The sequence below is a fragment of the Anomaloglossus baeobatrachus genome, chromosome 7 (assembly GCF_048569485.1).
Source record: "Anomaloglossus baeobatrachus isolate aAnoBae1 chromosome 7, aAnoBae1.hap1, whole genome shotgun sequence".
NCBI classification, from domain to species: Eukaryota; Metazoa; Chordata; class Amphibia; order Anura; family Aromobatidae; genus Anomaloglossus; species Anomaloglossus baeobatrachus.
The window spans coordinates 297,342,947-297,363,040 of NC_134359.1; the positions used below are offsets into that span (position 1 = coordinate 297,342,947).

General features: G+C 49.2%; 1 protein-coding gene across 1 annotated transcript in view; it reads right to left on the reverse strand.

Moving 5' to 3' along the window:
- LOC142246483 (programmed cell death 1 ligand 1-like) overlaps nucleotides 1–17,770 on the reverse strand; it is a 31,802-nt gene extending 14,032 nt beyond the window's left edge. Inside the window, exons 1-3 of the mRNA XM_075319545.1 lie at nucleotides 16,920–17,770; nucleotides 12,844–13,173; nucleotides 5,297–5,572 (exon numbers count right to left, since the gene is read on the reverse strand). Of these exons, the coding sequence (XP_075175660.1) occupies nucleotides 5,297–5,572; nucleotides 12,844–13,173; nucleotides 16,920–16,965 (652 nt within the window). The 5' untranslated portion in view covers nucleotides 16,966–17,770. The remainder of the gene's footprint in view (nucleotides 1–5,296; nucleotides 5,573–12,843; nucleotides 13,174–16,919) is intronic.
- Between the last annotated feature and the right edge of the window lie 2,324 nt (nucleotides 17,771–20,094).

Consider the following 20,094-nt stretch of genomic DNA (forward strand, 5'->3'; position numbering starts at 1 on the left):
GACAACTGCTGACAACGGTGGACCGCTGACTCACTCCAGTTCCACGGTGTCGGCCGGAGGAGGGGGTTGGGCCGAGACTCGGGCCTCCTGACTGCCTCTCAGCTTCGCGTCTAGGGCGAACCAACCCCTCTCCCTGCAGTGCCTGGTGTATTGGACCAGATCCCCCGGCATCAGGTTGCGGCCCGGGTGGTCCTCCGGCAGGTGGGCATTGACGTCCCGTCGGGCTATAAAGACTTCGGCCTCCAGGCCCGGCTCATATATAAATCCGTACCCTCGACGGACGTCAAACCTCCTCACCTGCCCCTTATAGGGTGGGCCCCGTACACGGAAGGTGGCCTGGCGGAGACTTTCTTTCTCCCGAATCGTGCGGGCGACCAGCTCCGCCTTCCTCCTCTCCCTTTCCGCAATCTCTTGGCCCAGCGGTGTTGGCTCCCAGTCCCAATACGGGGCTGCTGCGGGCCCCTGCGCACGGGTCGGGCCCCGCGAGACCTCCTTGACGCTGCCCACCACTGGCAATTTGGGTGGAAGGTCCCATGGTGACTTGGCCTGGTGTGCTGCCTTACAGCGGCGACCCGGCGCACCCTCAGCCGAGGTGTAGGGAACGGGCACAGGGATCCTCTCCCGCTGAACCTCCGCCTCCTCCTGCACGAGACGGGCTGCCGGGAGCGATGCGGGGCCAGGCACGGTCTCAGGTGCCTCCGGTAGATCTCCACTAACGGGCCTAGCCTTTGGCTTCTTCCACGGAAGCGGTTCTGAACGGTCACGGACTTCTGTTGCAGACCGGTCCGCCGGGGCGGATTGGCGGGGTACCGCTACCGGTTGTGATGGTAGCGGGCCTAGTGATGGGGCAGCGGCAGCCAACACGGGTATCGGGGGAGGTAGCAGGGCGAGCGGGCGTAGACCGGGCCCCTCGGCCGTGATGACCGACCCGCTAGGGGTACAGGGGCGTGGGTCACTTATCCGCCTTTCCAGAACTCCCTCCTCCTCGCGTCTCCGTATGGCCGCCACCACCTCCGCCATGTCGGCCTCCCACTCCTTCAAGAGGAGCTGCACCCGGATCTGCAGCCGTTGTTGTAGCTGTGCGGTCCGGACCTCCACCCACGCCGCGGTCCCGGGCGCGGGGGCTACGGTGCTGCGGGACGGTTGGTACATCGCTGCGGCGGCCTCTTCCAGGAACCACAAGATGGCCGCAGGGTCCTGGCGTCCCTGCTTTTATAGCCACCAGCTACATGCGGCCAGACGCCATCCATCCCCCTTAGTCTTTTTTCGGCTCCTCCTCTACAGGGGCGGGGTTTCAGCGTTCGCGCCTCTACTGCTCGAGGAAATGCTCGAGCGGGGACTTTTCGCGCCCAAAATGGCGGCTTCTCAAAATTTTCGGCCGGACACCTCCGGCGGTCACAAGGCGCACCTCTACCAGACGGCAGAGTGGTAGGATCCTGTTCGTGACGCCAAGTTGTCGTGGGCGGGGAGGAGGACGCTGCGCTCACCACGCTCGGGTCCGGCACTGCTGCTGCTTCAGCTCGCTGCTCGGTGGCTCGAGCGGTGGGCTGCATCCAGGAACCCGAGCGGCACTCCTCGCCCGTGAGTGAAAAGGGGAATGATGTTGGGGATTTATTGTCCGTGACGCCACCCACGATTGTGGTGAGGTTGTGACACCACCGCTGCTCTGGACGGGGATCCCGGGAGCGATGACAGGGAGCAGCGTAGTTGTTGTTTTCTCCTCCATGGGTAGGGGTTTGGTTGTCCCGGGGCCCGGTGAGGGAGGTAGGTGGCAGGTGGGTTACGGGACCTGGTGAGGTGCAGGGTCGCGGTGCAGCGCGGTGCCGCACGGCACAGTGGTACTCACTCAGCCAATGACGGATACAAAGTCTTTGGTAAAACACACGGCTGGATGGACGGGACCCACTGACGGCTGCGGTGGTTTCTGCTCCCGATAGGTTGATGGTAACTGTCTTTCCCTGCACCTTGGATGTGTTCTTGGTACTGATGGCTTCCCACCGGTAACCCGCTCCCCAGCTTAGATGGATGCTGAAGGAGCCCCTTTTGCCCGCAGGCTCTGGCCCTGGGAACTGTAGCCTTGGCGGTGACTGTATTTCCCTTCACGGTGTGAGCTGGTCGGGGTCCGTAAGCCCTGCCAAATGGTGCTGGCTTCTCTTTGCTTCCCGATCCGGTACCGGCGGGCCACCGCCCGTCCCCGGTCCTTACGGTTCACTCCAATCGGCCTCTCCTGCAGACGGTCACCACCGTCTGCCAACCTTTCTGTATGCGTCCGGGCCACGCACCCGAACGCGGTCAGTCTCCTCTTTTGCTACTTCACTCTCTCCTCTCTCCAACTCCTCTCTCTTCCTTTTCCCGCCTCCAGGACCGTGAACTCCTCGGTGGGTGGGGCCAACCTCCTGGCTCCACCCCCTGGTGTGGACATCAGCTCCTGGAGGGAGGCAACAAGGATTTGTGTCTGGCTTCGGTGTGCCTAGCCGGGGTGTGGGGTGTGTTGTTGTAGTACCTGTGACGACTTGGCTTGTCCAGGGTGCCACATAATGACTGTATATAATATATAGGAATAGATCACTCTGTGTGTAATGACTCTATATAATATATAGGAATAGATCCCTCTGTGTGAAATGACTATATAATATATTGGAATAGATCCCTCTGTGTCTAATGACTCTATATAATATATAGGAATAGATCACTCTGTGTGTAATGACTCTATATAATATATAGGAATAGATCCCTCTGTGTGTAATGACTCTATATAATATATTGGAATAGATCCCTCTGTGTGTAATGACTGTATATAATATATAAAAATAGATCCTTCTGTGTGTAATGACTCTTTATAATATATATAAATAGATCCCTCTGTGTGTAATGACTCTATATAATATATAGGAATAGATCCCTGTGTGTGTAATGACTCTATATAATATATAGGAATAGATCCCTGTGTGTAATGACTCTATATAATATATTGAAATAGATCCCTCTGTGTGTAATGACTCTATATAATGTATAGGAATAGATCCCTCTGTGTGTAATGACTCTATATAATATATAGAAATAGATCCCTTTCTGTGTAATGACACTATATAATATATAGGAATAGATCCCTCTGTCTGTAATGACTCTATATAATGTATAGGAATAGATCCCTCTGTGTGTAATGACTCTATATAATATATAGAAATAGATCCCTTTGTGTGTAATGACTCTATATAATATATGTGTTTCCTTTTTGTATTGAATTGCTGAAATAAATTCACTTTTTGATAATATTCTAATTTATTGAGATGAACTTGTATGTATATATTCCTCTAGTACAGTCACTGCAAACTTGACAATAACAAACAGAACCACTAGCTGTCACCACCAGTCATGTATACAGGGCGTTGTGACATCCATTACAGGCAGTGTGTGGCTTTAGAGGTGAGTTTTAAAGAGCAAGAGGAACAGAGCTACTAAGTTTTATGTATTTAACCCGGAAAGGCAGGTAGTGGGAGAGAGGTAGCAGAGGTACTGGAGACCACAGGTAGACAGAAAACTGCAGACGGATAGCAGAGGAACAGAAAGCCATAGACAGGTAGCAGAGGTACTAGAAGCCATAGGCAGAAAAGGGTTATCCTAGACACTGCAGAGAGGCAGCAGATGTCACTTTTTGTGTTGAATTACTGAAATAAATTAACTTTTTAATGACATTTTAATTTATTGAGAATCACCTGTACATTTCCTGGATTCACATTTAGATTTTTTTCCCCGATAAATGGAGATGTGAGTGACGGGGAGTGGTTTCATCAGGACATTGGGCTACTTAAAGGCCATTGTAAAGGGAAATGGAGCCCAAAAATGCTCGCAGACTATTATTAGAGACTAAAGCGGGATGAACCCGCGACTAAATATTCCAGAAAATTTAACAAATTTTTAAACACATGTTTTAAAAAATAATTATAAAAACTAAAATTTATATTTAAAGTCTGGTAAAAATATCAATTTTCATAAATTTAAACGTGCGTTACTCAAAATCCCTGCCCGATTTCTGAAAACAGAATTGGAATCAGGGGACAAATAATAGTTACAGGATAGGAGCCAGGAAAGGGTAGTTTATAAAAGAAAGCGGCCAGGATGGAGGACACTGTTACAGGACAGGAACCAAGAAGGGGTAGTTTATAAAAGAAAGGGGTCAGTATGGAGGATACTGTTACAGGACAGGAACCAGGAAGGGGTAATTTATAAAATAAAGGGGCCAGGATGGAGGATACTGTTACAGGACAGGAACCAGGAAGGGGTAGTTTATAAAAGAAAGGGGTCAGTATGGAGGATACTGTTCCAGGACAGGAACCAGGAAGGGGTAGTTTATAAAAGAAAGGGGTCAGGGTGGAGGATACTGTTACAGGACAGGAACCAGGAAGGGGTAGTTTATAAAAGAAAGGGGTCAGTATGGAGGATACTGTTACATGACAGGAACCAAGAAGGGGTAGTTTATAAAAGAAAGGGGTCAGTATGGAGGATACTGTTACAGGACAGGAACCAGGAAGGGGTAGTTTATAAAAGAAAGGGGTCAGTATGGAGGATACTGTTACATGACAGGAACCAAGAAGGGGTAGTTTATAAAAGAAAGGGGTCAGTATGGAGGATACTGTTACAGGACAGGAACCAGGAAGGGGTAGTTTATAAAAGAAAGGGGTCAGTATGGAGGATACTGTTACAAGACAGGAACCAGGAAGGGGTAGTTTATAAAAGAAAGGGGTCAGGGTGGAGGATACTGTTACAGGACAGGAACCAGGAAGGGGTAGTTTATAAAAGAAAGGGGTCAGTATGGAGGATACTGTTACAGGACAGGAACCAGGAAGGGGTAATTTATAAAAGAAAGGGGCCAGTATGGAGGATACTGTTAGAGAACAGGAGCCAGGAAGGGGTAGTTTATAAAAGAAAGGGGCCAGTATGGAGGATACTGTTACAGGACAGGAACCAGGAAGGGGTAATTTATAAAAGAAAGGGGTCAGGGCGGAGGATACTGTTAGAGAACAGGAGCCAGGAAGGGGTAGTTTATAAAAGAAAGGGGTCAGGGCGGAGGATACTGTTAGAGAACAGGAGCCAGGAAGGGGTAGTTTATAAAAGAAAGGGGTCAGGGTGGAGGATACTGTTACAGGACAGGAACCAGGAAGAGGTAGTTTATAAAAGAAAGGGGTCAGGGTGGAGGATAATGTTACAGGACAGGAGCCAGGAAGGTCAGATATCCACCTTTTGAACAGGTCATCTACTGTGAAGTCCCAGGTGACCCCTTTAATAATAAGTTTACCTTCAGACACCAGACAGAAGTCTTCCTGGAGCAGTTCCTGTAGATACTTATGTAGGACGCTACATGAGAAGATTCGCTTTCTGTCCTCCTCAGTAAGTGTCACTCTCACGGTGCTTTTCACAATGTAAGGTTTATCTGGGTTTCTCCAGGGATCACCAGTAATAATGTTATTCTCATTTTTTTCTTCACTTCTGAACCATTTAACCACAACTGGTTCAGGGTTGAAACAAGAGACTAAGTAATGAATGGGCAGATGGATTTCCTCCTGCAGAGAATCTGATAAACAAGTGATTACAGTCACCATGTCTGTAAATCTGTGATGTGACATAATGTGTGACCGGGTTATTAAAAGGGTTGTCCGTTACTGTTATATTGATGACAATTGTTGAGCGAGCACTAAAATGCTTGAGTGCGCTTTACTCGAATCAAGCAGGTCGGACGCTCCAACGAGCTTGATTCAAGTAAAGCGTATTCTGTAAGTCAGTGGGAAACTCAAGCATTTTTCCGAAAGACTGAATGTGCTCAGTTGCAGAGTAAAACAGCATCGCTCCTTAAACTGTGTAGAGTATTTAAATCAATAGTGGTGGGTGTGCAGGACCCCGCCGCAGCCCCTATACAGCTGGCGGAGCTTGGCTGTTTTGCATTGCGATTTAGCACATCTGGCAGCCACAGCACCACAAACGGCTGATCAGTGAGCATGATGAGTGTTGCACCCCAAAAAATCTGATATTGATGACCTATATTAAAAATAGATCATCAATATAAAAGCAAAGGACAAGCCCTGTATAGTATTATGGGGAGATAAGGTATGCACACCAGTGACTATGTAAGGGGAATACATGAAATAGCAGAAACTGCTGTGTGAATACTGACTTGAAAAATCCAATAGCTATATGTAAGAGTGAAAATATCAAAAATGGAATCTGCATTACTGCCATGAACATATGAATCAAGAGAAATTTAGCTACTGAAAATTCCATTTTTCACATATTCACTCTTGCGTATAGCTATTGGATTTTTCAAGTCAGTATTCACACAGCAGTTTCTGCTATTTCATGTATTCCCCTTACATAGTCACTGGTGTGCATACCTTATCTCCCCATAGTGATGTTTTTTTAGGTTTTTGCACCAAGCCCTGTATTGTGTCTATGCTTCTAACATGACATTATGTACCGCCCCGCACTCGGCTGCCGCCGAGCCGCTCGGATCCGGGCTCGTGTGTCGGTGGCTCGAGCGTCTCTGGACCGGGGGTCACATCGCTCTGAAAGGCGGCTGGCGTGTTGAGAGGGGTTTTTGTTTAGATTGGAGTTCGTGATGCCACCCACGGGTTGTGTTGGATGTAGTCACCACCGCTGCCGGTTACTGGGCACCCCGGGGAGAGATGTTGGGGGCAGCTCATGATGTTAACCCCTCCATGGGCAGAGGGTGGTTGCCCCGGGACCCATTGATGTGGTGCAGTGTCGGTGCACGGCCCGCAGGCACAGTGGTACTCACTCTGACAAACACACAGGAGTCTTTGGTAAACCAAATGGAGGATGGTCGGTGCCCACAGCCGGTTGCTTCGGTCCCCAAACGGGTTGATGGTGTCCGTCTTTCTTCTGCAGCTTTTTGTAGAATTGGACAACCGCGCTTCAGTGACTGGAGTCCCACTCCCCAGCGTGTACGCCGGGAGAGCCCGTTTGCCCGCAGGCGCTGGCCCGTTGGATCTCTTGGCCCTTGGCGGTGGTCGTTATCCGGAATCGGTGAGCTGTTGCCTTCTTTCGGGACTTTGGGTGGGAAATTAATTAAAGGGGTCCGGTAGATTCGGGACCGCGTTTCAGGGTCTGAGTACCCCCACTTGTGCTCCGGTTTCCAGCTGGTTCCCTGGTTCGGTAGCGGCAGGCCACTACCCTGTCCCGGCTACCTACAGTTCCACCGGGCTGTCTTCTCGGCTCCTGCAGACGGCCACCACCGTCTGCCTCCCAGCCAAAGTGCCCGGGCGCCTACCCAGGACACTGACAGATTTACTCCTTTTCACTACACAACTGCTCTCCTCCTCTCCTAAACTGATCTAATCCATCTGACGTGTTTTCCTGCCTTTGGGCATGTGAACTCCTCGGTGGGCGTGGCCAACCGCCTGGCTCCACCCACCTGGTGTGGACATCAAACCCAGAGGGAGGTGACTAGGGTTTAATAGGTAGGTTGCTGTCACCTTATTTGGTGATGGGTGTAGTGCAAGGAAGGGCCTAACTGTGACTACCTGGCTAGTCCAGGGCGTCACAATTACATCCTCAGACTAGCTGCTGGCTAATGGAGTGAAAACTGCAACACTCACCATACTGCTGGGAGTTTAAATAGAGTGTGGCCGTGCCAAAAGCTCACAGCAGGGAGTTAATATATTTGCTGCTTAGCTGTACAACAAGTATACATAGACTCAATGTCACAAAAAAAGTTTCAAACTTTACTGCTACTACTGTGAGCAGCCTGAATGGCCGAAACATGCAACCAGCGCTGGCTACATCTCAGGACTTGTCAAACTATTTCCCACATACTGTCTCCTCATATTTCCCCTTCCCCGATATTGTCCTCCCTTATTATTTCCTCCAATTCTGTCCCCCACACTATTTTTCCCCATAATGTCTCTGTAGCACCCAGGGATATGGGCTACTCGGTTCCGGGCAGTGTACGTCTTGGAATGTCACGGTGGAGGCCATTACCCGGTTCCGTGCCCTGGGCCCATTTTGTAATGGGGATATTTATAGGAGAGAATAAGATAATGTTCACTTGTGACACCACTTGTGGTGTTGCAGCTAAGTGTAGGGAGCCGCCGCTGCAGAATGCCTCTACTGGGGCTGGTGGAATTGGCAGCTAGAATGGTAGTCCCTCCGCAAGTAGAGTTTTGCCCCAGCGGGTGTATGGTGCGGTGGGCGTCGGAAGAAGGTAGTCCACACAGGAGTTCAGTGCAACTGGTTTACTCACTACTGAAGATGTTAACTGGTTGCCCAAGGCCGGCTGGTTTCGCCTCCAGGTCCCCTTCGTTCCAGTGCGAGTCTGGTTCTCTGGTACCTTCTTCCCCTGCACCTGTCTCTGGTAAGTGGGTCCCCGTGGTATAGAACACTGGGGGTCCCCGTTGTGTGGTTTGTCCACTTCTGTCCGCCTGACGGTAGCGTGAACCCTGTTGGGTTGGAGTCTCTGGTCCTGTCCCCGGTTCTCCCAATGCTACTGAGTCTTCGGATTCTCTATTGTCAGCAAGGTCCTTGATGGTCCCCTTTGCTGTGCAGGTGTTAACAGGTCGGCTTGAAGCTCTTTCCTGTCCTAGGGTCCTGTACCACGTTGGTGCGTAGTTCCGGGAGTACTCCACCATACTCCACCGGCAACCACTTCTCCTGGGTACCAGGTCACCATTAACCCGAGCCAGGACTTTACTTCGCTTCCACCTTCACACTCCTGCTGTCAACTCTCGTGTCTGCTCCCTTTCACTGCAGACTCCCTTCTCACTACTGTCTTCCTGACTACTCTCCACATTCTGCCCTTCCCACCTGGTCAACTAGTAGACTGGAGTGGCTCCAACTCTAGGCGGCCATGCATTGGTCCCACCCTAGCTGGGTACCATTGTATGGGGGATTGTTGGGAAAAACTGGGATTACCTGGGTTTTTTAGTTGGTACCGGCACTGGGGTTCTGGGTCCTTAAGGGGGTAGGCCCTGCATCCTTGTGGGGATGCAGAACCTTGTAACACCCTGATGATTTCAGGGGCTCTACATCTCCATTCACTATTCCTCCATACTCTCTCCTTACAATATTTCCCCAATACTGTCCCCTCACACTATTCCCCCATATCTCCTCACATTATTCCCCCATACTGTCTGCTCACATCCCTTCCACTGTCTCCTCATATTATTTCCTCAATACTGTCCCCTAACACTAATCCCTCCCACAATGTCTCCTCACAGCATTCCCCTCATACTGTCTCTGTACCGCCCCGCGCTCGGCGGCAACCGAGTCGCTCGGATCCGGACTCGCTGGGTGGTGGTTCGAGCGTCTCCAGACCCAGGGGCCCCCGTGGTCCACTCCGATCTGAAAGGGGACTGGCACTTTAAGGAGACGTAGGTGTACGGCCGGAGCCGTGTTTGAGTTTGTGACGCCACCCACGGGTTGTGGTAAAGGTGGACACCACCGCTGCGGTTACTGGGTACCCGGGGGAGATGTTGTGCAACAAGATGTTAACCTCTCCGTGGGTAGGGATGGTGGCCCTGGGACCCGTTGGGTTCTGTGTGATGGGCGGTGCAGGGAGGTGCGCGGCCGGAGGGCACTGTTGTACTCACGATTAGTAACACACACAAGTCTCTGGTAAACCAAGATGATAGTGGTCGGTGCCCGCAGCCGGCTGCTTCTGGTCCCCACCCGGTTGGTGGTCTCTGCCTTTCTCCTGCACCGTGTTGTGTATCGGTGGACTGCCTGCGCTTCAGCATCGGGAGTCCACTCCCCGGCCTTGTGTATATCGGGAGAGCCCTTTGCCCGCAGACGCTGGCCCGTGGGATCTCTTTGCCGTGGTGGTGGCTTTCTATCCCCCTCAGTGGTCTGTTGTCTTCAATCGGGACTTTGGGTGGGAAAGGACCTAAAGTCCTAGCCTCAATCAGTTAATTAGCTAGTCCCCAGTAGCTTCTGGACCTAGCTTCAGGGTCTGAGTACCCCCCTTTGTGCTCCGGTTTCCGGGTCGGTTCCCCGGGTCAGTACCGGCGGGCCACTACCCTGTCCCGGTCCACCTCAGTTCCACCGAGCCGTCTTCCGTCTCCTCACATCATGTCATGCTCCCCGGTGCCCGTGCCATGCTCCCCGGTTCTCCTGCCACGCTCCCTGGCTCCCCTGCCATGCTTCCCGGCTCCTCTGCCATGCTCCGGGACCTCGCTTCCCCACTCCCGTGCCATGCTCCCCGGTCCCCCGCTCCTCAGCCTCCATGCTCCCTCACCTGCGTCCTCCAGGCAACCCGGTCCCCGGTCCCGGCGTTCCTCCGCTGTCCTGAGCCAGCCCGGCACTCCTGCCTCCTGTACACCGCATCCTGCTCTGGCTTCTGGCACCCGGGCCTCGCGCATGCGCATTAGGGCGCGCGGTCATTGACCCTCTCTTAAAGGGCCAGTGTCCTCCAACAGGATATTGAAGAATCAGGTACAGGGTATATAGGGGGATCCTTTCCAAGTGGGCGGGGCCTGTTCTTCATGTTTGCTAAGCTAGGAGTCAGGTCTCCTTGTGTCTTGTGCCATACTCACCTATCTCTCTTGTAGAGTCGCCCCCGTCTCGCCAACCGGTCCTGACGACTCCTGATCCCCGAACGGTGACTGTCTGCCATCCCGTCAGTCCCTACCATCTCCGATCCCTGGATCCGTGTGGTGACCCACCTCCTCGCTCCGTTGGTTCCGGATTCTGCCTGACGTCATCTCGGCCTCCGAACCTGAGCTCCGTCACCCGGACTACCTTCAGAGACTCCGTGGTCCCAGGGACTCCTTCACTCCACTCCTCTGAACGGACTGTCCTGCTACCTGTAGTGCTCCGGCTACCAGGCACCTTGCCCTCGGTGAGGTGTTCAGCCCAGTGGATCCACCTCCTGGGCCTACCCGTCCTCTTGGTCCTAACACATCATTACCCCTAATACAGTCCCTTCACACTATTCTCCCCTATTCTGTCTACGCACACTATTCCTCCAATAGAGTCCTCTTAACATTATATCCAACTATCCCCTCCACACTGTCCCCTCACACGTGTCCCTTCCTACCGTCCCCTCACAAGATCCCCCTAAAGAAAACTTCCTGGTAAGTTTGGCTCCATTGGAGCTCTTACCTTACTGCCATCTTCCTCCTTTGTGCCGCAGGAGTGATGTCAGCAGTATGATCATGTGACCTTATCACGCTGCTGATATTGCTCTGATCTAGAAGTGCCATTGTTTAGCGCTTAAATTGTACTTGCATCGAAAAGACACAAGCACATTTTGATTTTAGGAAGCCGGTATCTGAAATGTTCTCTGAGCTGGCTGTCATTTTCACAACTGGCTCAGAGAGTAGCCAAATCCCATACATTTTGTCACCTAGTAGACACCTTGGACCGCCGCACTAGGTAATCTGATTACCACCTGCTTGCTGCACTCGGAGCAAATGTCCCACTTGCTCCATTGTAGATACACCACTGCAGACAACCATTAACCCTAGAACGCGCAACTATAGAAATCTACCATAGAAAACAAGTGACCTAGCAGGCCTGCAAGGCCCCAGGTATGCATTCTAGGGTTAATTACCTCACTGATAGCAGCCAAGGCTGTAAGGGGTACTTTGCACACTACGACATCGCAGCTGCGATGTCGGTGGGGTCAAATTGAAAGTGACGCACATCCGCCATCGCAGACGATATCGTAGTGTGTAAAGCCTAGATGATACGATTAACGAGCGCAAAAGCGTCATAATCGTATCATCGGTGCAGCGTCGGCGTAATCCATAATTACGCTGACGCGACGGTCCGATGTTGTTCCTCGCTCCTGCGGCAGCACACATCGCTGTGTGTGAAGTCGCAGGAGCGAGGAACATCTCCTACCGGCGTCACCGCGGCTTCCGTAGAATATGCGGAAGGAAGGAGGTGGGCGAGATGTTTACATCCCACTCATCTCCGCCCCTCTGATCCAATTGGGCGCCTGCTGTGTGACGTCGCAGTGACGCCGCACGACTCGCCCCCTTAACAAGGAGGCGGGTTGCCGGCCAGAGCGACGGTCGCAGGGCAGGTGAGTGCATGTGAAGCTAGCGTAGCGATAATTTTCGCTACGCCAGCTATCACAAAATATCGTACCTGCGACGAGGGCGGGGACTATCGCGTGCGACATCGCAGCATCGGCTTGCGATGTCGCAACGTGCAAAGCCCGCCTAAGGCGGGCTTTGCACACTGCAACATCGCAGGTGCGATGTCGGTGGGGTCAAATTGAAAATGACGCACTTCCGGCATCGCATGCGACATCGCAGTGTGTGAAGCCTAGATGATACGATTAATGAGCGCAAAAGCGTCGTAATCGTATCATCGGTGCAGCGTCGGCGTAATCCATGATTACGCTGACGCGACGGTCCGATGTTGTTCCTCGCTCCTGCGGCAGCACACATCGCTGTGTGTGAAGTCGCAGGAGCGAGGAACATCTCCTACCGGCGTCACTGCGGCTTACGTAGGTTATGCGGAAGGAAGGAGGTGGGCAGGATGTTTACATCCTGCTCATCTCCGCCCCTCCGCTCCGATTGGCCGCCTGCCGTGTGACGTCACAGTGACGCCGCACGACCCGCCCCCTTAACAAGGAGGCGGGTCGCCGGCCACAGGGACGTCGCACGGCAGGTGAGTGTGTGTGTGAAGCTGGCGTAGCGATAATTTTCGCTACGCCAGCTATCACCACATATCGCTGCTGCGACGGGGGCGGGGACTATCGCACTCGGCATCGCAGCATCGGCCTGCGATGTCGCAGTGTGCAAAGTGCCCCTAAGAGTCGACATTTCTACAGGTGACGCTCTTGCTCCAGACTGAATATACAAAATAAAGTAATGGACTTACCTGTAGCCTTAAACAGGACCTTCTCCTCCTTCCTCTCCAAGTTGTAGATCACTGAGCACCTGTATGTTCCTACATCAGGTAGTTGCACATTAGAAATAGTCAGATCAGCTACACCAGTTAGTAATGCCTCTGTGCACAGGGAATATCTGGGAGATGTTGTCCGCACAGTTTTATCGTAGCTCAGGATTTCCTTATCTAGAAAACTCCAGAATATTGTGAGATGATTGAGATCTACAGGAGGTTTGTCCACGGAGAACAGGCAAGGAAGCCAAGCATCAGATCCCAGCCTGCCGACATATATGCAGGATCCAATCAGCTTCAGTGACGACACTGCGGACAATCACACATATACTCATGATATAATCACCAGTTATTTATATACTGACTACTAAGTATTCATGTTTTAAGCCAGTGAAAGGGATCAGGCACCAATAGGACTCCCAACACCATCATCACCGGGTCCTATGGGTCCCCCATCACCGGCATGTGTATACTTCAATGAGGCTCAGCCTGTGGCTTTATCTGCACTTCACAGGAGACAACTACATTCCCTAAATACTGTAATACTTTTTTCTCAGAAAAATAGTATCAGCTCACCCGTATATGTGCTGTCTCAGTTTGGATGGGATGCACGTAGTCCACCAGACAGGCAAGTCCGTAAGAACGTTGAGGAAAAAAGAGAAGGAGGGACTCAGCACCGATGCCAGAGTAGAAAAATATATCCAACGAAAATAAAATGTAGAAACTTTATTCGAGGATTAAAAAATCCAAAATTTCAACGATTCCATAAAAACGCCATGGCTTGACGCGTTTCGGACAGTAAAAGTATGAGTAAAGTCCTTAATCATAAGTTTAAGTTCCTAATCATAAGGCTTATGATTAAGAACTTTACTCATACTTTTACTGTCCGAAACGCGTCAAGCCATGACGTTTTTATGGAATCGTTGAAATTTTGGATTTTTTAATCATCGAATAAAGTTTCTACATTTTATTTTCATTGGATATATTTTTCTACCCTGGCATCGGAGCTGAGTCCCTCCTTCTCTTTTCTCCTCAAAATACTATTTTTCTGCAGTATATAGAACATGTAATTCATTAATCAAAGGTTTAAGTTCACCAGTCAAACTAAAAAAATGATAAAAAAATATTAAAATGTTTTTAAATGTAGTTTGTAAAAAAGGTTTAAATAGTTTAAAATAACCCCCTATCTATAATGTCAAAAATTAAGAAATTGAAAAAATAAACAAAAATAAAAAATAAACATTTTGCTGCATCCTTCAAAGTACAATCTATAACAATGAAGAAATAAAAGGTCGGAATTGCTGTTTTTTGGCCACCGTGCCTCCCCCCAATAAAATACAATAAAATGTGATCAAAATGTCCCACGTACCACAAATGATGAACCTGCATCTCACCATGGAAGAAAGCCACTGCTCACACAGCTCCATCAATAGAAATAAAAAAGTTATGGAGGTTGAAAAATGGCCGCACAAACCAAACTTTTGTTTTTTTCAAATTTCTGATTTTTTTAACTACTAAAATATAAATAAAACTTTACGTATTTGGTGTCACGATGATCGTAATGATATGGAGAATTGTGTTGTCAGGTGATTTTTTTGCATCATAAGGTTCCATATAGGAGAAAATAGACTAAATATTGAAAGAAAATGCTCATTTTATTCCCTATTTCTAGTTAATACTTTCTAGTTACCCAGAACCCAAAAGGTTTAGACCAGAATAAAATCCTCTTTTCTCTATATTTGTCTGACATACATAAAAGTTTAGCGATGAGTTTTATGGACCTTAGTTTGGAGTCGGCGTCTCTACAGCGACGTCGACTTAAGGCCGCTTTACATGCTACGATATCGCTAATGCGATGTCGTTGGGGTCACGGAATTTGTGACGCACCTCCGGCCTCATTAGCGATGTTGTTGCGTGTGACACCTATGAGCGATTTTGCATCGTCGGAAAAACGTGCAAAATCGCTCATCGGTGACAGGGGGTCTCTTCTCGAATATCGTTGCTGCTTAAGGCACGATGTAGTTCGTCGTTCCAGCGGCAGCACACATCGCTACGTGTGACACTGCTGGAACGGCGAACCTCACCTTACCTGCGTCCCGCCCGCAATGAGGAAGGAAGGAGGTGGGCGGGATGTTAAGTCCCGCTCATCTCCGCCCCTCAGCTTTGATTGGGCGGCCACTTAGTGACGTCGCTGTGACGCCGAACGAACCGCCCCCTTAGAAAGGAGGCGGTACGCCAGTCACAGTGACGTCGCTAGGCAGGTAAGTATGTGTGACGGGTCCGGGCGATGTTGTACGACACGGGCAGCGATTTGCCAGTGTCGCACAACCGATGGGGGCAGGTACGCACGCTAGCGATATCGGGTACGATATCGCAGCGTGTAAAGCGGCCTTTTCTCATCACCGGCTGGGTGTCATCCTCCCCCGCACGTCTCCCGCCATACACGTGTTCTGCTGCCTCCTTCCCCTCCCGGGCCCTGTACATGCTGCACAGGATAGTGTATCTAAGATGCGTGCACACACCACCCATCCTCCAGCCAGCGTGTTATTTCCAGGAAATGCCACAGGCTGAGAAGCACAGAGTATTTAAGGTATCCTCCCATTAAGGAAGGTGCCTGCGCAATGCCTCTAGTTAGTCAGTTAGTGTTTCAGTCTGCAACCTAGCTATTTGTCAGGTCCTGAGCTTGTATCCAGTGCCTGCCTTCCCATACCTATCTGTTCCTGCCGTGCCCACCATTCCTGTCTGTACCCGCCTGTCCACCCTGTCTCAGTCACCACACCTGTACTCTTCTATTCCTGAGTCTGTCACCTGTCCTGGGGGTCAGCTGCTAAAGTCCTGATCCCTGCCCTGGGAGCGGTATGTGGCATCCACCTCGCAGTGGGCACTTAGTTTTTGCCCTCCCTTTAAGGGGTAGGTTCGTGTCCCCCTGTGGTCCAGTGGGTCTACTAATCCTGCTCGCTGCTCGTACATTGGCCGCGTGTGTTACAATTAGTTATTGAAAATATAACAAAAAATACAAAATAAGATTGTAGATTTTACAAAGATCGAGACCAAATAATCAAACGTGTGAGCCCAGCCCAGACACGCTGACATCCTTGATACTGTTTGTGTCCCAACTTAGAATATACCGTTAACTGATGACAATGGATCCCACAATCCAATAGTTGATCAGCTCACCGTGTTTGTGCTCATTCCTAATTTCTCCCCTCGAGCACGGATAGGCACTGCCACAGCCCAATGGATACGAAAAAAACAGAAGAAATGCAGCTCTTCAGGTGAAGGACACCAGGACAGGTTTATTTCAGCATGCAGGTACCGCAAATGACATGACCAGCGCTACACGTTTCAGATGAAAAGAATCACCCTTAATCATGGACCTTTAAAGGATCTGTTGTGACGACGTTCAGTTGTAAGAAACAATATCTGTACAGTGATCAGACTGAATTACCCAACATGTTGGAAGTTTTGTCATTTTCATCGAAGCAGAAGTACAAGTCCTGATTTTTGTAGAATGAGTTATAGTTTTGAATCACAGAATTCATTTTTCCATATACCAAATACTAAAAATTGTTTTATTGGTTTCCTTTTAACAGCGTTCGTTGTGTGGTTAAAAATGACCTGACAAAAAATTCACAATGTTGAAAAAAAAATGGTTTGTGCACTTTTTGAGATCCAAAACTTTTTATTTCTCGGCTAATGAAGCTATGTAAGAGCTTGTTTAGATACAAATTTTGGGGCACATAAGACATTTTCATCACTTCTTATTGCATTTCTTACACAACTTCACATGAGAAATAAGATGGTAGTGACTGGGATCTTCAGGAGGTCCCCATGATTGTGTCGAAGGGGGATGGCCATGGGGTTGCCATCCTTCTTCGAAAACCACTGTCAGAGATTGAAAGAAGTATTTCAGTTGGATCAAGCTCTGGTCCTTGCTGCTAGAGGTAGATGTTCTGCTCTGGAAGGAGCCACCTCAGATCCTGAGCCCTAACATTTGGGTGACTGACCCCCGACTTCTAAGAACACAAATCCACACACAACACATTAACACTTACATGTCTGGTGGAACAGAAGGGACAGGAGAACACCCAGGAAAGCCATAAGATGTCTTCTCAGTGGGAAGCTGCCTGCATTGTGTGTAACAGTCACAGAGGTATAAATTCTGGCAGAAGAGCCTGGAGCGAAGAGCGAAGAGCCACGGGGTTGATACAATTTAATAATTTACTGTTTTGTCACTGGGAGACATATTTCCAATTGTCAAAGCTCATTTGGACACAAACCAAGATTAAGCATTTATTTAAAAGAATTCTCAGTATTTAACCTTGGTAGATATCTTCATATAATGCTAACAATCTATTAATAATTGGGACTGTATTGTGTAGAAAAGACACCAGATGATTCATACAGTTAGGTCCAGAAATATTTGGACAGTGACACAAGTTTTGTTATTTTAGCTGTTTACAAAAACATGTTCAGAAATACAATTATATATATATAATATGGGCTGAAAGTGCACACTCCCAGCTGCAATATGAGAGTTTTCACATCCAAATCGGAGAAAGGGTTTAGGAATCATAGCTCTGTAATGCATAGCCTCCTCTTTTTCAAGGGACCAAAAGTAATTGGACAAGGGACTCTAAGGGCTTCAATTAACTCTGAAGGCGTCTCCCTCGTTAACCTGTAATCAATGAAGTAGTTAAAAGGTCTGGGGTTGATTACAGGTGTGTGGTTTTGCATTTGGAAGCTGTTGCTGTGACCAGACAACATGCGGTCTAAGGAACTCTCAATTGAGGTGAAGCAGAACATCCGGAGGCTGAAAAAAAAGAAAAAATCCACCAGAGAGATAGCAGACATGCTTGGAGTAGCAAAATCAACAGTCGGGTACATTCTGAGAAAAAAGGAATTGACTGGTGAGCTTGGGAACTCAAAAAGGCCTGGGCGTCCACGGATGACAACAGTGGTGGATGATCGCCGCATACTTTCTTTGGTGAAGAAGAACCCGTTCACAACATCAACTGAAGTCCAGAACACTCTCAGTGAAGTAGGTGTATCTGTCTCTAAGTCAACAGTAAAGAGAAGACTCCATGAAAGTAAATACAAAGGGTTCACATCTAGATGCAAACCATTCATCAATTCCAAAAATAGACAGGCCAGAGTTAAATTTGCTGAAAAACACCTCATGAAGCCAGCTCAGTTCTGGAAAAGTATTCTATGGACAGATGAGACCAAGATCAACCTGTACCAGAATGATGGGAAGAAAAAAGTTTGGAGAAGAAAGGGAACGGCACATGATCCAAGGCACACCACATCCTCTGTAAAACATGGTGGAGGCAACGTGATGGCATGGGCATGCATGGCTTTCAATGGCACTGGGTCACTTGTGTTTATTGATGACATAACAGCAGACAAGAGTAGCCGGATGAATTCTGAAGTGTACCGGGATATACTTTCAGCCCAGATTCAGCCAAATGCCGCAAAGTTGATCGGACGGCGCTTCATAGTACAGATGGACAATGACCCCAAGCATACAGCCAAAGCTACCCAGGAGTTCATGAGTGCAAAAAAGTGGAACATTCTGCAATGGCCAAGTCAATCACCAGATCTTAACCCAATTGAGCATGCATTTCACTTGCTCAAATCCAGACTTAAGACGGAAAGACCCACAAACAAGCAAGACCTGAAGGCTGCGGCTGTAAAGGCCTGGCAAAGCATTAAGAAGGAGGAAACCCAGCGTTTGGTGATGTCCATGGGTTCCAGACTTAAGGCAGTGATTGCCTCCAAAGGATTCGCAACAAAATATTGAAAATAAAAATATTTTGTTTGGGTTTGGTTTATTTGTCCAATTACTTTTGACCTCCTAAAATGTGGAGTGTTTGTAAAGAAATGTGACAATTCCTACAATTTCTATCAGATATTTTTGTTCAAACCTTCAAATTAAACGTTACAATCTGCACTTGAATTCTGTTGTAGAGGTTTCATTTCAAATCCAATGTGGTGGCATGCAGAGCCCAACTCGCCAAAATTGTGTCACTGTCCAAATATTTCTGGACCTAACTGTAGTCTCAAGATTTTACTCACTGTTGAAAGTTCCAGGTTTACAGATGTTGCCCCAGAGTGCTGGGTCCCACTGTGATGGGCTCCAGTCGATCCCCGGATAGTTTTGAGGTACAACCCGGTGCACCTCTTTATGTTCCTTCCCTGGTTGTCTTCTTCCACTGGCTTCTCCCTCCTGCCCTGCGCCTTCACACACAGTGCCCTGAGCCGGTGTCCACGGACCATCAGGTGGCTTGAAGCTCTGTCCCTTGGCCCTATGTGGTAACCTTTTCACTGGATGTGTGCGGTGTTGGCTTCAGTACTTGCAGTATCCTTAGCCTCCGGTTTACTAGTTGAGCTTGTTGGTTATTCTCTACTAGTCTAGTGACCGGTGCCCCGATGCAACCAAGTCCCTCCACTCTGGTATGCCATTTGTGGAATGAGACCACAGGTGTATGGCGCACTTCCCGAGGGCTCTGGGACCCCTTCTCTCCTTTTGGTCCTAGGGTGAGCTTCTTCAGCTCCAGTCCCCTGAGACCAGTCTCCTCCATGTCCTACTCCAGTCTCTTCCTGAGGTGTTCTGACTAGTTTCACTTTCTCCACACAGTTCTGAGTGTCCACCCACTAGCTAACCCCACCTCCAAGCTGGCTGTGTAAGAATCATGGCCTGATGGTGTGTTGCTAAATAAAGAGTGTGTCTGTGCTTGTGTGCAACGAGCTGCGACCTCCTCCTTACCCGGGAATCGGATACCACACCTCAGCCTGAGGTGCAGTACCTCTGTGGCGACTGGAGCCTCAGGGGCGCCACATATTCATTATGTAAAAGTCGCGTATCAACGGGCACATTCTGGTAAATGACCCTGATAGAGTCAAAAACATCTCTGAGTGAAAAACTTGCAGGTTTTTCCCTCTGCTCTCTATTAAGACACATCTGCCGGTTTTTCCTTCTGCTCTCTATACAGACGCATCTTCAGGTTTTTCCCTCTGCTCTCTATTAAGACTCATCTGCAGGTTTTTCCCTCCGCTCTCTATAAAGACACATCTGCAGGTTTTTCCCTCCGTTCTCTATACAGATACATCTGCAGGTTTTTCCTTCCGCTCTCTATACAGATACATCTGCAGGTTTTTCCCTCCGCTCTCTATACAGATACATCTGCAGGTTTTTCCCTCCGCTCTCTATAAAGACACATCTGCAGG